This window comes from Vipera ursinii, assembly GCF_947247035.1.
Source record: "Vipera ursinii genome assembly, chromosome: 5".
Taxonomy (NCBI): Eukaryota; Metazoa; Chordata; class Lepidosauria; order Squamata; family Viperidae; genus Vipera; species Vipera ursinii.
Genome location: NC_139518.1, coordinates 77,121,654 through 77,142,903, shown reverse-complemented (window position 1 = coordinate 77,142,903; position 21,250 = coordinate 77,121,654). Strand labels below are relative to the sequence as shown.

Sequence of the window (21,250 nt, the reverse complement as noted above, 5' to 3'; positions counted from 1 at the left end):
TGGTGGACAGGAAAGCATCTGCTGTCCCATTGCAACAGCCAATGAAACATGGCTCATTAGTATAACCCAGAAAAGAAGCATTGTCCATGGAATATCATCACAAAACTTTGCCAGTTCAAAAAAGAAAATAAAAACCCAGGCTTTGACAGGAAAAGTCTCAGTTCTATGCATATAAATGATGCCGTTTACATGGAATTCTTTGAATCCGGCATTATTGTCAACACAGATCATTTTATTCCAACATTCAAAACTTTCAAACAACAGTTGAACAGGGTTCAGAAGCAGAACATGACAACACTCGTTCCCACAGCATATAAGTACCGAAGGTGCAAATTGCACCATACAGTCAAATCTTGATTCCATGCAACTTCTACCTTTTCCCCAAATTCAGAGAATACCCTCTGGGCATATATATGTGTTAGACTCAAATGAAGAGGTGGCAAGGGCAGTCAGTATCTAGTTAAAGAGCCGGTTTGCAGAGTTCTTTTGTGACAGCTTTGAGAATTTACTATCAAGACAATGGTCAAATAGGGGGGGGGGAACTTGAGTCCAGGGCAGAAATGTGGATTGAGAAAGCATGTAAACATCACTCTTCCTAGCTCTCATGAAGATGAATGGAAGCAGGGGAGAAGTACATTCAAACTGGCCGGACTTGGTTACTATAACTTTATAATAAAAGTAGTATAAGCATTCATAAATCTGGTTTCTTAAAGTGATCTACTTTAAAGGGCTGACAGGAGAAGACATTGCTTTTTATTCGGTCCTAGTAGATATTCTAAGTAAACAGTATGTTCATGGTAAGAAATTCTAACTGAAATTCCCAGGACCTTGAGACATTATGTTACCCTAGACCAGGGGTGTCAAACTCAATTTCATTGAGGGCCGCATCAGCATTGCGGTTGCCCTCAGGGGGCCGGGTGGGTATGGCCAGGGTGGGCGTGGCCTACTGGGTGGGCGTCGCTAGAGTGCGTATGGCCTACTGGGTGGGCGTGGCCAGCTCTACATCGTTCACATCAAGGCTGCCTATGGGGGCCTGGGCAGTAGTGGGACAGATCTGAGGGTCTCTGGCAGAAGGAGGGTCTCTGGGCCAGGGCCAGGGCCAAGGCAGTGGGGGCCGTTCCCTCACTGTTTCCAGGATGGCTTCGCGGGCCACATGAAACCACTTCGCGGGCCGGATCCGGCCCCCGGGCCTTGCGTTTGACATGTCTGCCCTAGACTATTTCTGCACTGTTTTTGCAAACTGAAATGCAATAGCCACATTACATTCAAGTCAGTTGATCCTGTAAACTTCTCTGTGTGTCTCCCAGCTCTGAACCCTTTAAGGATTGAAAGAATCCTTTGCACATCAGGTTTGTGGCTACTTACCTCCTGCTGAATCCAATGATAATCCCACAAGACTGAGAACAGCAATAGACACACAGAGAGACAAAGTTATTTCACTTTGTCTAACCACCTATAGATTCAAAACATGTTTTTTATTGTGATAGTAAAGAAACACTTCAGTTAATCCAGATTTGGAGATAAGAACAAAGGGTGCATTGCCAGGAAGAAGAGCTTCTTTCATTTAATATTTAAAAATTACACTTCTGAAATTTATTTTTTTTCTTATTAGTCCAAAATGGCAAATTCCATCCACTTTGAAACATCATTTAAAATATTTACATACTGTTGTTCCTTTGATCTTGAATGGATGCAGATTAATGGGTAAATGTATATGAGGTTATAGGTACCACACAGTGATATAGTTGGGACATTTCTGAAGCACATTTAGGTGTCTTAAAGAAGCTGCATTGTTGCTGCCCTGCATGCATATAATATCCTTTTTCCCTTCAAATATATGTTCTAAACTAGCAAGCTTCACTGAAACCAAAATAAATTCCAAGACAATAACTTCTACTCTAATCATTTTTTACCATTTCAGAAAAGAGGAGATCAAGTAAAGCATTGTTTGTATGCATATGACAGTAACTGTAAAATATAGCTACCGGTATTTGTTTTTAGACAAAGCTGCTTAGCTGTGGAACTACAGGTTTGTCTATCTGTTCACTGCATAGAGAATCATTGTAAAGTCCCAAACTGCAAAGTCCTCTGATTTCATTGGTTGTAGGTCAATAATATATAGAACTTCACTTTTTGTAAAGGGATTCACTTTTTGTAAAGGATTCCATCGTTCCTTTATAGTAAGCAGTTCAAATCTTTTGCAGTCCTTTTTGCTCTATGGAAGTCTTTCTGGCTCTACTTCACTAGGAGAATCAAATTTTAATCTTAGTAACATGTTACTAACATGATAGTTCCACTTACTATCCAGTACCTCTGGCAGCAAACGTTCAGTCTATCTACCGAAAGATTGTGAACTGCATCTGCTATAGGACATAGTCCTGCCCTTTTGCATTTTGCAAGCAATTTTGCAGTTGTCTGAATTCTGTCTTCTGGTAGGACATATCAAGCCATCCTGTTCCTACTCAGACTTGTGCAATATTTAGTATTGTTGGCCATCTGCTGTGATTGACATCCTAATAGGACCCATATACAAGCTTTGGAGCTTCTAGGTCCCAGGCCTTTGTATTACGATACATTGGAGCACCAATGAGATGATTTGTTTAGATTTCCATTTGATTGTTTATCAGTTTGTGATTTGGGCTTTCTTTTGTTGTTGTTGTTGATTAGATTTTGTTTAATTTTCTGTAAGTTCCTAAGAGTCACTTTAGTTTAGTTGGGCAGCCATACAAATGTTTTAAATAAATTTCTGTTTCTTATCACTGCTGCCTTTGATTACACTTTGAAATATATAATATCAGTGAAGAACAATCATGACTGGACACAAATGGAGATTTAAAGTGAGAGAGCTGGAATAGGAAGGTCATTATTCCATTCTTCGTCATTTAAAGATTTTGCCATGCTCTCCCTAGGAATAAAGTGTTAGGGCGGATGATAACAATGTAGAAGCGCAAAATTAGGCTTCAGATATAGAAGATAAAGATAACACTTTGGCCCAATTTATCTATGCCTTTTTAATGAGTTCTTTTGAACTCAAGAGTTTAAGTTATTCAAGTACAGTATTTAGAAATGTACAGCAATCCAATCTTTTCAGAGTGTTTCTTCAAAATGGAGCCCAGATGTACAACACTTCATCAGACATTATTCAGGAGGATGCTAAATTTGAGAACATGAAAATGATATTACTTTTTTTTATTACATTTAGAACGCTGATCAGTTCTACAATGACCCAAAGCAGAGTACAGTAGAAAAAACAAATTAAAATCCAAATATCTGGAAGGGTATTTCTCAACCTTGGCAACTTTAAGCTGTGTGGACTACAATTTCAACAATGCAGTCGGGGGAATTCTGGAAGTTGAAGCCCACACAGCTTAAAGTTGCCAAAGTTATGGAACACTGATCCAGAAGAAGAACATGTTGCACCTGCAAGACTCAAATTGTGGGAAAGAGCCCTGTTTTAAGAGTTCTCTTAAATATGAACAAGGCAGGAACCAGTCATGGTGATCCAGAGGGCAGGTGCTGCAACAGGGAAAGGAAACTTCCCATCAGATGACATTGCTTAATGATGGGACTTGAAATAGGCCAAGTCATTGTGCTCATACATGTCAGACAAAACCACAGAAGATTGAGTCATTATATGAACCCAAACAGTCCTTTAGTTACCAGGTTTTAGATAACTAGGCTTAAGGGTTGGGTATCATATTCATGCCCCACTAAATATTTGTTGAGGACAAGACTTTACAACATAGCTCATCTTGTCCTGTGGCCAGTGAGCCAGGCCCATTAATTGTTCTATAGCCAGAATCTCCACAGCACAATTGCCATCACATGCAATGAGAAGGATGCATTCTACAGATACTCCTCAGTCTTCTGAGAATTCAGTCTGCTGAATTCATTTCAAAAATGCCTCCTGTAGCTTTGCTTGTACTGCAACCTGTGCACTGTCCCTACTTCCTCCTGCAAAAGAGCGAACCTGTTTTCTGGAACATAGCAGACAATCTAATTGGGAAGCAGGAACCAAATGGCAATCTATCATTACCAAGGCCTATTTCATAAGTCATTTTTGTTCCTTTTCAACGTCTCCCACTATTGGTTTGTCAATGAGCAGTAAATCACACTAGTTCCAAACTGGTATATGTAATATACTTAATCCTGAAATATCTAAATGGAATGTTTTAACCGCACAACTTTCCAAAATGCACCTATAGATTTCTGTAAGTGAAAACATGCACCTATAGATTTCTTTTTCAGCCAGTGAATAGCAAGCTCTGGGTAGATGTTCTATCTATCTTGTCAGCAGTTTCTTTGCATCAGTGTAGGATTTTTCCACCACACGCTGAATTGCTTTTAATTGCTCTTTGAGTGGTTTCTAGAATGCTCTTGAACTCTAACATCTGAGGGGCTGCCACAAAGAAGAGGGGATCAACCTATTCTCAAAAGCACCTGAAAGCAGGACAAGAAGCAATGGATGGAAATTAGTCAAGGAGAGAACCAATCTAGAACTAAGGAGAAATTTCCTGACAGTTAAAACAATTAATCAATGGAGTGGCTTGCCTTCAGACGTTGTGGGTGCCCAAACACTGGAGGTTTTTTTTTAAAAAAAATAGTTTGGATAACCATTTGTCAAAAATAATATAGGGTCTCCTGCTTGCAGAGGGGGTTGGTCGTGCTCAACTCTGTTATACTGTTATGCCTACTGAATCCCACAAAAACTCTGTTGTTCAATATTTGTCATGGACTCTGAAACAAAAACCTAGTTAAAATGTTATATAAAAATGTTTTCTTAAGTAAAGGAATTAATTTTAATTTTCCCCCCCTAATATGTTGGTTCTTTATAATTAGAACCAAAAACATCTTCAGGAAAAAAAAATGGTATGAATACAAAATGAAGGTGAAATTTCAATCTTTAACAAATTTGAAGCAAGATTTGCCAGGTAGTAGATATTTTGATTTAATAAAAATGGTATGAGTATATTAATGGTGTTTTAATGGCCAGAACTTGAAAATAACATTTAACGTAGCACAGTACTTAAACAAAATGATCCGGTTGAGATCTGCATACTGTATGTGGGACTGATTGGGGTAGATTGCAAGGGCGACTCCGAAATATAATGTTATCATATTTTATATCTTAAATTATTGTACATTATTACAATTTCATTTTAGATTGTATTTTATTACTATTTCATCTTAAATTGTATTTTATTTTAATTCCATTTTAAATTGTATTTTATCAAATTCCATTTTAAATTGTATTTTATCAAATTCCATTTTAAATTGTATTTTATCAAATTCCATTTTAAATTGCCTTTATCAAATTTTAGTAACAATTTGTTGCTGGAACTTTGCACTTTGATATGGCCCAAGGGCTAATCAATAAAGTTGTTGTTTGTTTGGTATGTGTGATTCAGAAGTCTCAAAGCAGAAACACTCCATTATGTGGTAGCTGAAGTTTAAAGTTTTATATGCCATTTATGTGTTGATATTTTTGTTCAAGTCTCATCCACTCTCTCTCTTTATTTTTTTAACCTTTTGATACATTGTCTGTTCTCCATGTGCAATCTTCCGATAACTGTGTTCTTAAGAAAATGTCACCAAGAACAACTGAAGTGAAAGCTAGAAATTATGAAGATGTGAATTTACAGATAATTAATTTTTATATGCATGGGGCTGCATAAAGAATGACAAGGCTAATTAAAAGAAATTGGCACTAATGTTAATGTGGAAAGCCATGAAGCTTAGAGGATGGGTTGGTTGTCTTTTCCTTTTAGCAGATGGGCATATATTTCCATAATATAAAATGCTTTCAGCTGGTGAAGAGCCTGGGCTATAGTTTGGCCTCATCCACATCCCCCCCCCCCCAAATCAAGGTAGATTTACATCAGCATTACTGTAGAAGCATATTTATAAATAGAAGCAAAAAATAGAAGCATCATGAGAATAAGCACTTTGAAATTATAATTGTTTCAGTAGGGGAAATATCAAGGGGAAACAAATCTATCATGCCCCCCCAATTTATCTCCTTGCCCCTCATCTTTTATTGAGGGTACCCTAATTTTCCACAAAAAAACTTTTGAGAATTCAGAGGTCTTCAGAGAGAACTCCACCTTCCTGTTCTATTGACTAAAGCAAGACCTGACTGTTATGTTTGCTCATAGATCTTGTATATTATAATAATAATAATAATAATAATAATAATAATAATAATAATAATATAATGATGATGATGATGATGATGATGATGATGATGATGTTGGAAGGGACCTTGGGGATCATCTAGTCCAACCCCCTAGTCAGGCAGGAAACCCTATACCATTTCGGACAAATGGCGCTCATGCTAGAAACGTTGTAGTCAACCAGGTCATTGGAACCAAAGACAAACCAATCAAACTCCCCCCCCCCCAAAAAAAAGAACATATAACTTATGTATATCTGTAGTACAGGTGAGAGTGACTGGGGAGGACATTGCTTTTACATCCCTAGTAAAGAGATGGAAAGGCAAGATTCATAGATGTAAACAGGGGAGCTCTCTGTGTGGAATTGGGGCTGTGGAAACAAGGCCTGACCCTGAAAGGAATGGATTATGGGAGTTTTTCCACAGACTTTGAACATTTGTGCTCTATGTAATCAAAATCATGAAAGAAGACTGAAAGCCCTCTTTAACACCAGTGTTTATGCATTGCAGGTTTCTGAAGTTCCCATATATATAATATTTCTATCATTCCTCATTTTTGGTTTTTTTTTCCCTACCTTCCATATTGTCAGTGATAACCAAATACTAGTGGTAGAGCAGTTTTCCAAATTCTAGGTTCTCAAAGCAATCGTAGACTAAATTACAAGAAGCAATTAGTCGTTTTAGACAAAAGAAAAACAATATTTTTAGATTATCATCCTATACCCATTTAACATTATATACGTTCTGTATATAGGATTTATTTCCAGTTAAGTCTTTTATTGCAGCTCTAACAGTGAACGATAGGTAAAATAGTAAAAACAGAGAATAAATAATACATTTAAAAATCTATTTTCAAAAGTTGGTACTTCACATTTTGGACTAGAGGTTATATTCCACAAGCTTCAGAATATCAAGAAAATCTTCATATAATAAGAACTCCTCCTTACTTTATGTAAGGAAGAATCAAAATTCTGGAATCAAAATTCTTTCATGATTAGAAGTTTGGGTATTACTGTGTATATTTATATATACATAATTTATTTCTTAAATCTCCAAAGAAGCTAGTATGTGGATTGCACTCCTGCCTATAGATTTTCCCAGAATAACCACCATATAATATTCCCAGAACTTATCAGATATCAGTACCTATTTGCAATTTTTCACTTATTAAAATTTAATTATTCCACAGGATATTTTTAATATAATGAAATGCCTCAAAAGTCTTTTCTGAAGAAATAACACTTACAGTAAATCAGAAGAGGAAGAACAGAAGGGAAAATGAATGTATTCTGTTATTTTGATTTAATTTTACACACACACACACACACACACACACACACACACACACAGACATATACACACACAGAGAGAGAGTGAGGGAGAATGAGAAAGAAGAAGAGATACACATAGAGTGTGTTTGTGTGTGTGTGTGTGATTAACCAACCATGTAAAAGTTTTGAAAGAGAGATAAATCATTATTATGAAACTTACTGCTGATTTTCATCAAAAAGATTTTTCAACTTTATCAAATTGCCAATTTTCACAGCAACAATTATAATTTTAATTGCCAGGCTTTTGTACAAATTGTTCATTAATGGTTTTGGGAAAAAAAGTGTTATTATATTATTGTCACAGCGTTTAAAGCTCATAGATTGATATAGGTCTAATTAATTTCAAAATCCATGCAGTTTAAATTGTGTTTGCAATAATTGCTAAATACACATTTATGAATCACATTAAAGGAAATTGTCCCTATATGGCTATGAAACATTAATCACAGAAAAGGGAAAAGATAATTATAGATTTTCCTTCCATTGTTCTAAACATAGATAGATTAGCAGAGCTCTGCCAGTGTAACACCTTTCTTCCCTCAATTTGATTTTTTATTTATTCAGTCTTAATATGAATGGACAAAATCACTTGCATCTTTCTTTAGTCTACCATAAAAGTAATAATGTGAACAGATCAGACAGAATGTCTAAATACTTTAAGTCAGTAGCGAGAAAGTAGAGGTAGGATGGGTGAATTAGTTCCTTCCCACTCCACATTCCACCTTCTTTTAGTTTATTATTTTCCTGACTTTGAGTGTCTTTTGGCTAAGGAAGGAAGGAAGGAAGGAAGGAAGGAAGGACATTGCAGCATGTATGGTGAGGGTCCGGGATATTTGAGGGAACACCTGCTCCCTTCGTCCAGTGTGCTCCCACAGGGAGGGTCTTCTCAGGGTGCCGCCTGTAAAAGATTGCCGGCGAACGACACCCAGGGGTAGGGCCTTCTCAGTGGGTGCGCCTGCCCTTTGGAACCAGCTGCCTGTGGAGCTTAGGACTGCCCCCAACCTCCGTTCATTCCGCCGGGACCTGAAGACCTGGTTCTTCGAGCTCTCTGGCCCAGGCTGAGAAATTTTTAATTTTAACTGGGTTTTTATTTTTTCTCAGGGTTTCATTTAATCTTTTTAAATTTGTTTTAACTTTTGTATTGATTTTCTTTTAAATATCCTGTAAACCGCCCTGAGTCCTTCGGGAAAGGGCGGTATATAAATCTAAATAAATAAATATGTATATTCTTGTTGTAATACATTTTTGTGCTTGGAGGGCAGAACTATATATAGTCTCACAATGCTGTGAAAAGGGCAGAATAGAGTAAGCATGTAAATTCCAAGTCATCTATAGCTTTTAGATGGAACGTATGGTAGAAACATGGAAGATAAAGCCCTTTTCCTTGTAATATACCCTCTCTCAGCCCCTATTGGTGTGGGACAAGCATCCATTGGTTTCCAATTGGGAACATCACTCTTAATATGAAACTTCTCTGGACTAATACAAATTTTGTAACAGACCCAACACATGCTTCAGAGAAGGAACCATGGCAGAAAAGGTACTTTTCCTTGGTCTTGCCAGACAACATTGCTGGCTAACAAGTCCTGAATCTTCCTATAACATACCCCTATAGCCAGATCTGATGGGATGGGTAGATGTAACTGGGGTTCCTCAAGGAACCTGGTCCATGCTACTAGGATTGTACAATTTTTGCTAGCTTTTTATGGTTGTTATAAGTTGTCCAGAGTTATGCATGGACAAATAACTCTCAGGAATTAATAAACAAATTTTTAATTTTTTCAGATTTTAGATTTGAAGATTTCAGATTTTCAGAAAAGAAAGAGCTTCTCTTCTTAGCTCACTATGGCCAGGACTGCCCATTTAAGGCAAAGCCATACCTTATAATAATAGATAGATTTAGGGTGGGCAATAGCAAATGACTGTAAGTTATATGGATTAGTTATTTTATCTATCCTAAACATTTACGACTTTTGACACAAGCTGCTGAAACTGAAATAGGAAATATGCAAAGTTTCCCTTCTCTCAGATAGACTTTTACAATAGACTTGTAAATATGCATTTAAACTTTTAATAATTTGCATAAATGTTTGAAAGAAATCACTTTCTGTAGCCTACTTTATAATACCAGTGGTGTGTTTTTTTAGAATATTGAATATTGAATGTGAGTTTTGTGTCTGCATTATTTATTGCTAGTTGAAGAACTAGACTGGTAAATGGCAACTGCATTACTAGGTAGGCCTGTGGAGATTATTAGCCATCCAGGTCATAGTTATCTGAAAGCTGCTTTTTCAAATGTCAATTGGACTATTTGTTCCTTGAGGAAGAAGATATTTTTACTTCTCATCTAAAAACCTTCATTCATTCTGGCAGGATGGTGGGGGCTATGGAGGGATTATTCTGACAGGATGGGAGGAGGTTGGAAGGATCGTATTTCTTTGCAGTCATCTGATCTTAGTATTCTCCCTGAGAATTATTGAGCCACTTGGGGGTTTATCTGTGCCCTCAGGGTCACCTGTATCAGAGTGCAATTGTCTGTGGAATCTTCTTGGCACTGCTGCAAGAGCTGCAATGTGGACAGAAGATAGAGAGCTGTTCAATGTTAACCTGCATGCCCTCTTTTACCCCTCTTGCAAACCAATGGCCCTCTCTATCCAGAATGTCCATTACTGTCCAGAATATCCAGTACTAGGAAGGGGAATTCTTCCAGAATCCACAGCTTACAATTCAGTTCTCTCTAATATTAGAGAGGCGAACCACACTATTATTTATTTGCTCTTTATAATAACTGGGGCATGTTATGATCTCTTGCAACAGATCCTTTTCTAGTTAACTCAGATGTTTGTGGGTTTTTTCCCCCCTAACCTTAATAATGGATTTTCAGACACAGATAAAGACAAAGGCATCTTTTCAAATAGTGGGAAGCATTCAATGAAAGAAATATGATTATTTCCTTTGTGGTAAACCAGCAAGTGGATGCTTATTGGTTCAAAAACCTCCCATGCGAATGAAGAGAGAGCCTTAGCTTCAAAATGTAAATGTTCACAAGGGAAATATTTTGGAAATGATCTAGCCTGAGAGAAGTATTACCAAATACCATTGGATGGAGCAGGATAATTAAACTCTTGCCTAAATTGTCCCCAAAGTCCTGCTGCAATCAAGAACATTGTAACGTGGGGGTTGTTTTGTTAAAGATAAAATGTATTGAAAAACTTTTCAATAAAAAAAAGAACATTGTAACATAACTTTGGCTGACTGCTCCCAGTACATTTAGCAGTTTGTGTATGTAACTGTTAAATCGTAATATTTTTGTGTGAAAATTGGAACAATATGCCAGCAGATACATCTTAGATCGCTGATTTTCACTTTTTTGCCCAATTTCTTATTTCTAGTTGTCTTTCCATGAAACCCATGAGCATCTTCTCTGATCACTTTTTTCTTTCCCAAAGAGCTTTAAAATTCTGTCAGCTTTTCGTTGTTTTATAGACTTTTGAAATTGTAATTGCAAGGATTTATTGCAAAATTATTCTTTTATCACCATCATATTGTAAATGGTCACTAAAAAGGCAGTCACAAAACAAGGACTACCTGTATACAGGCTACTTAAAAATACAACATTTAAATTCATAATGTGCTCTTCTTATCTCATCAGAAGTGCTCCTGTGGTATTGTGACCTTACCACAGGGTCCCAAGCTCAAAAGAATTCGATCAGCCAGTTTCCAATTTGAAATGTTTTGCACATTTTTATTAGAAAAACCCAATTTCAGACCTCCATCACCATTGAATGACTGTGGTCCAAATGGTCTAAATTTCCCAGTCTAACTGTTTCACATGGTTCTTGTAAGAATAAAATAAAAAGCACTGGTTTGAAGGCCTGAGAATATAAGAAGAACAGTGGCAAAAATAGTATAAGAATACGTAAAGCTGATTATGTACCATCATATTTGCTACCTTGTTCATTCCAATACACAGATGTATGCTTGTGTTAAAGATTTTGCTTTTGATGCAAAAGGCAACTTGGAATCTAGCATATGTGAACTAATCTCAGTATTACATATTTAAGGGGTCATTAGGATTTTCAGGAAAGATTCTACTGCATATCCTAAGAATTTTGGTCCGCTCCACCATGGCCCAAGGAACAGTTTGAGACATACCCATTTATCTATTCACCCTAACCTTAACTCTCTTGGAATATGGCATGAATGGATTTGTGTTTTCCTTTCCCCCACCTTTTTACTTTTTGAAGTGTATGCATTAATGGTATACTTAATTTACCATGTTATTGTATTTTAATTGTTCTGTTGTAAAACATTTTAAAAATATACTATAATAGATAGTGACAGGGCTTTTTTTGTCATAGAACGCTCAGAACGGAGTTCCGGCACCTTTTTTGGATGGAATCTTGTAGGGTAGACAAGGTGGTTTGTATGACATGTGTGAGTTCCAGCACCTTTTTCTTTTACAAAAAAAGCACTGGATAGTGATATGCGGTATCTGAAATAATACAACATCTAGTAATGCTGAAATCTCATCTTCAAATAACAAAGTCAGGTGAGAAGTGCTGACAGCAGCAAAACCAAAATGAGGCCATTGAGAAACAAGAAGAGAAATATTAGTTTCAAGGGAACACTGAAACTCGTAGAAACAGACATATTAAGGAGTTGTTGTTCCCTATCCTCACCCCACATATTCTCCACTAATGAGAAATGATCATAATCATTGTAAAATTTATAATCTCAAATGGAAAAAAAAAACCCTTAAATTTGTAGTGCAAATGCCATCTCGGAGAGAAGGGATAATTAGGACACCAGACTTAAATACCTGAAGTTGCCCACTCAATTTATATATAATAATCATTGTGAAATACCTGTCTATTTCAATCACCTTTTGAGTAAAGAGCTTGTCTTTTTAATAGTGCAAGCTATGAGGTGCTTGAAATGCAACTTGCAAACACTTCAACATTGTCATTAAATGTAAAGGTTGGAGTCCATGGTGCTTGTTAAAATAGAATTCCTTTATTTAGTTTAAGGAGTCTGAATTATCTTGTTTGAAAAATGGTTTGGTTCACAGTTAGTAATATTGCTCAGGACATCTTTTTTAACATATAGGCTGTATAGTTCAACATCTTTCAGGTAAGCCCTATTGTTGATGAACATTTATACCTTCAAACTACTACATAATTTGGGGCACAGCAAGAAAATGACCTCTATCACTCTTAACTTGAATTGTATTGGTGGACTAGAAATGCAGTGGCCAACCTCACCATATGCTCATTACCATATTATGGGATAAGCATATCACATTTATCTGTTCATGACTACAAATTCTTAGTTTCTAAAATTTTTATGAATGCATATTGAAAAACAAGACAGAGTAATAAGTAAATTGTAATTGATCATAATATTCCTGACCAAAGCATTACACGAGTAAGCACCACAGACTGGAATAATTTCTAAAGAACCTGTAATTTATGTAATGGTATATGGGAATTTAACTGAGACATACTGTCAGGACCCACCCCAATCCACGTCTTAAGAAAACAAAAACTCTTGGAGTCAGTTCTAGTCCAAAAGGAATCTTTACTAGGACATGCTTGGTTGTGGGAATACAAGACAGGACTTAGTATTGTTTTACAAATTGAAATTTTATAAAGGGTACCCGGTTCAACCCCCCTTCCCTCAACCCCATTTGGTCAGCCCCCATCTTTCTACTTTGTGTCATCCCTTTCCTGGGGAAAAAAGGAACTTCGAATCTTTATGGTTATTGCCTTCTTCCTCTCCAGAATTAAAAGAAGACACAAGCCAGAAGCCTTCTTCACTAACCCCCCCCTTTTGTTCCCCCCAGTTCAAAAGGTTCTCTTGGTCTTTGAAATAACCTAAGGCAGGCTGAATCCACATATGCACCTCCTTCCTTGGGAGATGGCAGAATCCATAGGGAGGGGATAATGTTTTAAACATACATGTATGAATATGATATAAATGGATTCTGACACATACATGCAATAATGATAACCCTGAAAGACAGTATGGCAGCAGAATCCAATGCAATGTCACAGTGTCAGGGCCCAAATTTTAAAATTGGTTTTTCTCCCAAGAAAAATACAGAACAGAGGCCAACTAAATAGAAGAAGTTACCATTTCCCACAGCTTTCATATCCTGACATTCCAATCTCAAGGGGGGAAAAAAGAATACCTGTTCATTTTGTTAGCTGAATTTATAACCAAGGCTTGTATTTTCAGCAACTGATGAGAGGAATTGAGACAGAGATTCAGTCAGGAGTTCCAGAACATCTGTCAAAAAAATTCAGCTAACTTGATGGGCTATCATGCAAAATACTGGGGCACAAAGTAAAGTCCATGTATTTTGCACCTTTCTGAATTACAACCTGCTTTTCACATGTTTTCTTTTCTGCAGCACAAATATGCCACACTATTTTCAGAGGGCATATCCTCATGACAACATCTCCATTTTATTATCAGCCAGTTGTGCTGAGCAGCCAGAAGTCAGCAATGAAATAATTATTCATTGTTTCTAGTATTTTATTCTTATCCCAGCTCAAGACTCTTCTTCCATCTGGTTGCTGGCCTCTCTGCCTATTATGTGGTGCTATTTTGACTGTAAGAAGACCAGAATGTCTATAGCTATTTAATATGCTGCATTTAAGAGTAAATATGTATCTACTAAGTTACTAATTGGCTGCTGTAAAAAATGAGCAATGATAACTACAAAAGTCACCCACACCCTTTCTTAAAAACTCCTTCACTTCAATAATGTTTATGTAGTAACTGCATCTGGGCTGACCAAATCTGGAGAGAGCAGCCAAGAAAGACAAACATCTCAAATTCTTTGCCACCACCTAGTGCTGGGCTGGCTTTTAAATATTGATCTGGTAAAGAATTAAGTGGCAAATAAATTGATGGCATAATTAGGACATGCAACAATTGTTAAGAGCCGTGATGGCACGTTGGTTCGAATGCAGTATTGCAGGCTTACTCTGCTGTCTGCGAGGAGTTTGATTCTGACCGGCTCATGGTTGACTCAGCCTTCCATCCTTCAGAGGTTGATAAAATGAGGACCCAGATTGTTGGGGGACAATATGCTGATTCTTTAAACTGCTTAGAGAATGCTATAAAACACTGTGAATGCTATAAAACACTTCCACAATTGGCAGGACTGGAATTTCAGGAAAGAAAATTACCAATTGCTATTCTTATAGGACATTTTACATCCTGCAGGCTACATCGGGCCAGGGATGGTCCCAATCCGGCCCAAAGTGTTGGCGTTGTAGATGGTGGGGGACAGGGTGGCATCAGTGGTAGGGAAGGGGTAATGTTGGCAGTCATCCCCAAAAGTCCCAGTTTCTCATGTGTCCCCTTAGGAAAATTAATTCCCCACCCCTGTTTTGGGTCACACAGTAGAGTTGTAAAAACAACCATTCAGCAAGCTCTTTTCCAGTTGATATTAAGGCCTTGCTGGGAGGGCATGCTGACATGGTTTTCTACAAGTTCTGAAAAGGGAGGGAGAGTCAGAGAAAATGATATTATTCTTTGTAGTATATTATCATTTACTGAATAATTTCATTGTAACCTATAATAGGAGTTTCCAACCTTGGCAGCTTTACAACTTGTGGAGTTGAAGTCCACAAGTCATAAAATTTCCAAGGTTGGAGACCCCTGATCTGAGAGTTGCACAAAGTTCTAATTATTTAACTGGATGCATGACAATGACAAAATAGAATTGTAGGTTTTTTTAATGACTTTCCCCCCCAAAATATAATGTTCAGATTCTTTTCAAATTATCTGCATCATTAATTTTACCAATCAATATGCAAAAAATATTCTTTTTTGGCACCAATCAACAGTTGAATAAATCAACCCTTTCTTTTAACAAAGAAAAAATAAATCAAATGCAATTTATTTGTAAATCAAAGGAAAATGTGGAGTAATGGTAGTTGTTCTTCCACCCTTTACTTTTATGTTTATTTAAACTGTTCAGATTACTTCACATACACACAAACACACACACAAAGAGCTTTTGTTTTTTTAGTAATAAGTCAGGCTTTGGGGTCAGCATCTTCTCTAAAAATAGATAATGAAAAAAAATCAGATCAGTAATATTAACTTTAATCTTATCTGACTACTACTCTGTGTTAGAATTGTGCTGAATACGTGTGTCAAGGCAAATCATTAACATTAAAAAAAATCCAAGTTCCCTAATAAGATAATGTTGTTGTGATAGAAGTTTAAAATTATAGCATACATATTCCATCTAAATAAACATTTCACAGTTTGTCTTTCTGTCACATTATGTGACAAGTATATAATATCAAATTCAAGAGATGCCTGCTATGGATAATTGCTTGTTTTTCTCTAGGGTTGTTTTTTTGTTTGTTTTGTTTTTTAAATTTATGGCTCATTTTGCATATGTGCTTTGAAATACAGCAATATGTTTCCAAGAAAAAAATGCAGATAAAGCTCATTTTCTCCTGGTTTGATTTTTTCCCCCTTAAGAGTATTTTTTTCTTGTACAGCAGTATCCTGATTGCAGCTTATATCAAATCAAATCACATCTATTACAACACTGGGATCATGGTTAAATTATTTTTGGATTTAGAGAGATACAGAGCCTATATATATCCTATGTTCCATATATTAAATACTAGGCAATACAATACAATCTTGGCAAGAAGAGTTTCACAATTAACATAGATACAGTAGATAGATAGATAGATAGATAGATAGATAGATAGATAGATAGATAGATAGATAAAAGGTAAAGGTTACCCCGCACATGAGTGCTAGTCGTTTCTGACTCTAGGGGCCAGTGCTCATCTCCGTTTCAAAGCCGAAGAGCCAGCGCTTGTCCGAGGAAGTCTCCGTGGTCATGTGGCCAGCATGACTAGACGCCAAAGGCACACGGAACGCTGTTACCTTCCCACCAGTGGTCCCTATTTTTCTACTTGCATTTTTACGTGCTTTCGAACTGCTAGGTTGGCAGAAGCTGGGATGAGTAACAGGCACTCACTCTGTTATGTGGCACTCGGGATTCGACCCGCCAAACTGCCGACCTTCTGATCGACAAGCTCAGCATCCTAACCCACTGAGCTACCGCGTCCCTAGGGATAGATAGATAGATAGATAGATAGATAGATAGATAGACAGACAGACAGACAGACAGACAGACAGATATAATTACCGGTATATAAATTACCTTTCTTTGAATTATCCATTAGGAAAATAGTGAAGTATAATAGCTGTTCTCATATAAATGTTCAACATTACCAGCAATAATTTATAAAAAGCCAAGCAAACTATGGCTACTTTAATGATTCCAGAGACCACTGTATTGCCAAGTGTTCTTTCCCATCATGCACTGTGAACATAATGTTCTTTATTATAAAGGACAGTCTTTTCTTTTAGAAAACTGTCAGTTGGATTTATTCATTTTTCAAAAAAGTTGAAGAAACTTTTGTCCTTTATTTTGGCCATTTAGCTTTTACCACACAAATGGTATTACTTAATGCACAGTCTGGTTGCAGAAATCCTTTCTATTGCTTGCTTCTTCGTGTCTTGTCTTATGGTTTTTAGATATTTTTATTAGAATATATCAGAATATATGTTCTTGTGAGTTTTTCTTGATTTTGTTTTTGAATTTTCCTTTGTAAAGCAGTTATAAACATTTTTTAACCCTTATCAACCTGTTTCAGATTTGATCTTTTTCAAGATTATCCTGTATTTCCAAGAAAATATGCCCGCTGTACTAATCAGTCAGTTGTATATCTAAAAGAAAATCTACCTTTCCATTAATGTGATTGTGTGAAGAGCTGTCTTTGCATAGATGTCAGGGTTAGGATGGCTTTGAGTGCATATGCAGTTCCTGACATCTTTATTGGCCAGTAAAATATATCAGTGAAATACATCACTGAGTTGAAAATATATTATCTCATTTTATTGGAGGGGAGGAATAATTTAATCAATTACCATGAAATCTGTTTTCTATAATACTTGATCAGATTTTTCCAGCATTTAGCTTATAGCTAAATAAGTTCTATCTCCTTCCCAGAAGAAATGCAGTGTACCTAATTAATGCCCTTAAGCCTTTTTAGTGTTTAGAAAAGCTCATAACATTATGATAGAAATACCTTCCATTATGTACGTACTTAAAGGATATGTGGAGAATCTAGATAGTATAATAAATATGGACCACTCCTGAAATTGCACTTTAACTAATAAGTTAGTTCATATTCAGTTCTTCAAGTTGATATGTTTATGCAACTCTGTTACTTGTATTTATAATTGTTACATTCAATGTACTCAGCATCATGGCTTAGTATTAAATAAAATCCTCTGTGTAAGAATACCACTGTAACACATCTAATTTTCGTTACAGGCACAGGTAAATCCAATCAATGTTACACCACCAATACAAGCTATAGATCAGGATCGCAACGTCCAGCCTGCTTCTGATCGCCCAGGGATACTCTACTCCATCTTAGTTGGTTAGTATTTGATAATTTCACTGTCTCTCGCAAAGACTGCAATAGGAGGAGGCAGGCAAAAATTATGTGGGGAGTAGAAAATGATGGATTCATAGTGAGTCTGTTGTATATGGGGTGTTTGTTCTAGGCAAATACCTTTCTGCATGGTTCCTAAGGGTCTTGTTTATTACAAATTATGGAGATTTGGCCCCTTCCTTCCTTTGTTTATAATAAAGGAAGTAGATGGAGGAATCTAACAACATTCTGTTGTGTTGCACTAGTAAAAGAAAAATCATAGATTTAACAAATAAAACATATAGATAAGAAATCTATCAGTATGGTTTTCCCACTGATACATCAGTGGCAATATGCATGAAAACTAAGCGATCTTTTTCTATGAAAGATTTGTACTGTCTCTTCTTATGATCAGAACTTAAATTCAATTCTTCAGTTATCACTTTTCCTCTGAGTAAGTAGGTTTTGAGCTATCTTAGGTTATCATAGCACAAGAAGCTATTGCAAAAGATCCCAGGATTCCCGATCTTATCTCCAGTTAAATGAAGGAGATTCAACGTGATGAAAAAAATTGGAGAACCTCTGTCAATCTGAGTTCTGGGCTGTAGATACTGTATTGGTCTGTATTGAGTGATAGAAAGCAGTTACGTTTATTCTTTATTGTGCAGTTAAATATCTCCATATTTACATGTTGCATTTAGTGGTAATCTCTTCTCAATTTCCTGGGCAGCCAAGAACATATTTGTCTTACATTTATTTCTCATTGCTCCACTGTGTTACAATTCCATTGTAAGTAATCACTGCAATTAGCAATACTTAGATAATCAACAGTAGCACTTGTTGAAAATTAACTGCTTAATTCAAAATAATGCTCAAGACTGGCACCACAAAGATCTAGCTAAAGGGTAGACCTTTGAATACTTGAATTTACTGTATTTTTTCCAGGATTTAACAAGGAAAAAAATAGGAATGCTGTTTTGAGTTAGTAGTTGCTGTGGTACATGCTTCTTTTACAGAAGAAACATTGGTTAAGATTAAATATTATACCATTAAATGGAACAAAATGGATTCCTGTTTTAATTATTCAACATGTAAGGTAAAATATAGGGACGCGGTGGCTCAGTGGGTTAGGACGCTGAGCTTGTCGATCGGAAGGTCGGCAGTTTGGCGGGTCGAATCCCGAGTGCCGCGTAGCAGAGTGAGCGCCTGTTACTCGTCCCAGCTTCTGCCCACCTAGCAGTTCGAAAGCACGTAAAAATGCAAGTAGAAAAATAGGGACCGCTACGGTGGGAAGGTAACAGCGTTCCGTGCGCCTTTGGCGTCTAGTCATGCCGGCCACATGACCACGGAGACGTCCTCGGACAAGCGCTGGCTCTTCGGCTATGAAACGGAGATGAGCACCGGCCCCTAGAGTTGGAAACGACTAGCACGCATGTGCGGGGGAACCTTTACCTTTACCTTAAGGTAAAATATAGCTTTCCTTTTGTATAAAATTTGAGATGATCAAATCTCCAGTGACTTAATCAGGACTTAATTTCTATTTGAATTTAAGTTGGGTCATTTCATGATGCTATACCTTAGTCTGAATTGGCTTATTATAGAAAAAGTAGAAGCAATAGGGGTGCTTTGCAACAACTGCACAACCATCTCAAACGTACAATAAAGGCTGAAGTTACCCAATAAAGTTGTAACAAATTATAACAAAAGTATCTTTCTGCAATGGAATCAAAATAGGGTATTTGATACTACCTAAACAGAGGATGAAATAGTGTTTCAAAAGATCTTATGGGATGCCATAACATACACACTAATATGCCAAGCATTTCGTAGTATAAATCCAAAGTTCATCAGTAAGAACCAAATAAAATATACCACCCTTAGTAACAGGGATATATAACATTTTCACATTGTACTTTCTTGAATAAAGTGAGTGCTACATATATTTTAAAGCAACAAAGAATCTTACGAAATTTTAGAAAACATACAGTATTTGTTATGCCACAATGCTTTTGTGAATTGTAAGTTATTTGATCAGGAAGAAGGAATATTTCTTGCCTCTGGTGAACCGAACTAGGGTTCACAAAAACATATGCTCTATTGTGTTTATGAAATCTTACAGTTGCTGCAAGATTCTTTGAACTGGTTTTCAATCATAAGATGATTTCCTTGCCAATAAGGGGCAGGGTATCCTGAATCATCAAATTTCATGCCCCCAATATTCAGGAGTCCTATGAAATATGATACTGAGCATTATCCAAAACCCATTTGCTGCCCTCTGCTCAGAGCCAGCCCCCCAGGTTTAACATTTACAGAAATCTGTTTCAGTCACTTTGAGGATGTGTTGCTAATTTTAAGCTTTCCAAGGTCTAGCATCAACCGATAGAAGCCCGAGCTACTGCTTTTCATAGGGCTTTTTGATTAGCTGAAGTGGCATCACCGTAGCACTCCTTCTTAACAGATTTCATTTTAAATCAGTTTCTAACATAGATTTCTAAAATAGTTTTCTCTGTCCCTCCCCCAAAGTTTAAAGAAGAGCACAACTCCTCTTTTACCCACTGAACAATTCATATAATTATATGCCTAGGTAATTCAGATGCAATTTTGCAAATTGTATTATTTTTGCTCCCCTTCATGGATTACTGCCTTGTCGTGGCGAAGGGGCTTGCGTAATTCAATGAAGCTATGAGCTATGCCGTGCAGGGCCACCCAAGACAGACAGGTCATAGTAGAGAGTTCTGACAAAACGTGATCCACTGGAGAAGGAAATGGCAACTCACTTCAGTATCTTTGCCATGAAAACCCTATGGACAGTACCAAAAGGCAAAACGATATAATGCTGGAAGATGAGCCCCTCAGGTCGGAAGGCATCCAATATGCTCCTGGGGAAGAGCAGAGGGCTAGTACTAGTAGCACCAGAAAGAATGAAGCGACTGGGCCAAGGCCGAAAGGACGCTCAGCTGTGGATGTATCTGGTGGTGAAAGAAAAGTCTGATGCTGTAAAGATTTTTTCTCCATAGGAACCTGGAATGTAAGATCCATGAATCAAGGCAAGCTGGACATGGTCAAACAAGAGATGAAAAGACTGAACATAGACATCTTAGGAATCAGTGAACTAAAATGGACAGGAATGGGTGAATTTAATTCAGATGACCATCAGGTATACTACTGCAGGCAAGAATCCCTCAGAAGAAATGGAGTAGCCTTCAGAGTCAATAAAAGAGTAGGAAAAGCAATACTGGGATACAATCCCCAAA

The 21,250-nt window shown here is 37.0% G+C and overlaps 1 protein-coding gene across 1 annotated transcript in view; it reads left to right on the top strand.

Moving 5' to 3' along the window:
• PCDH15 (protocadherin related 15) overlaps positions 1–21,250 on the top strand; it is a gene marked incomplete at its 5' end in the record, with an annotated part of 427,034 nt that overhangs the window by 137,998 nt on the left and 267,786 nt on the right. Inside the window, one exon of the mRNA XM_083364768.1 lies at positions 17,894–18,002. Within this exon, the coding sequence (XP_083220894.1) occupies positions 17,894–18,002 (109 nt within the window). The remainder of the gene's footprint in view (positions 1–17,893; positions 18,003–21,250) is intronic.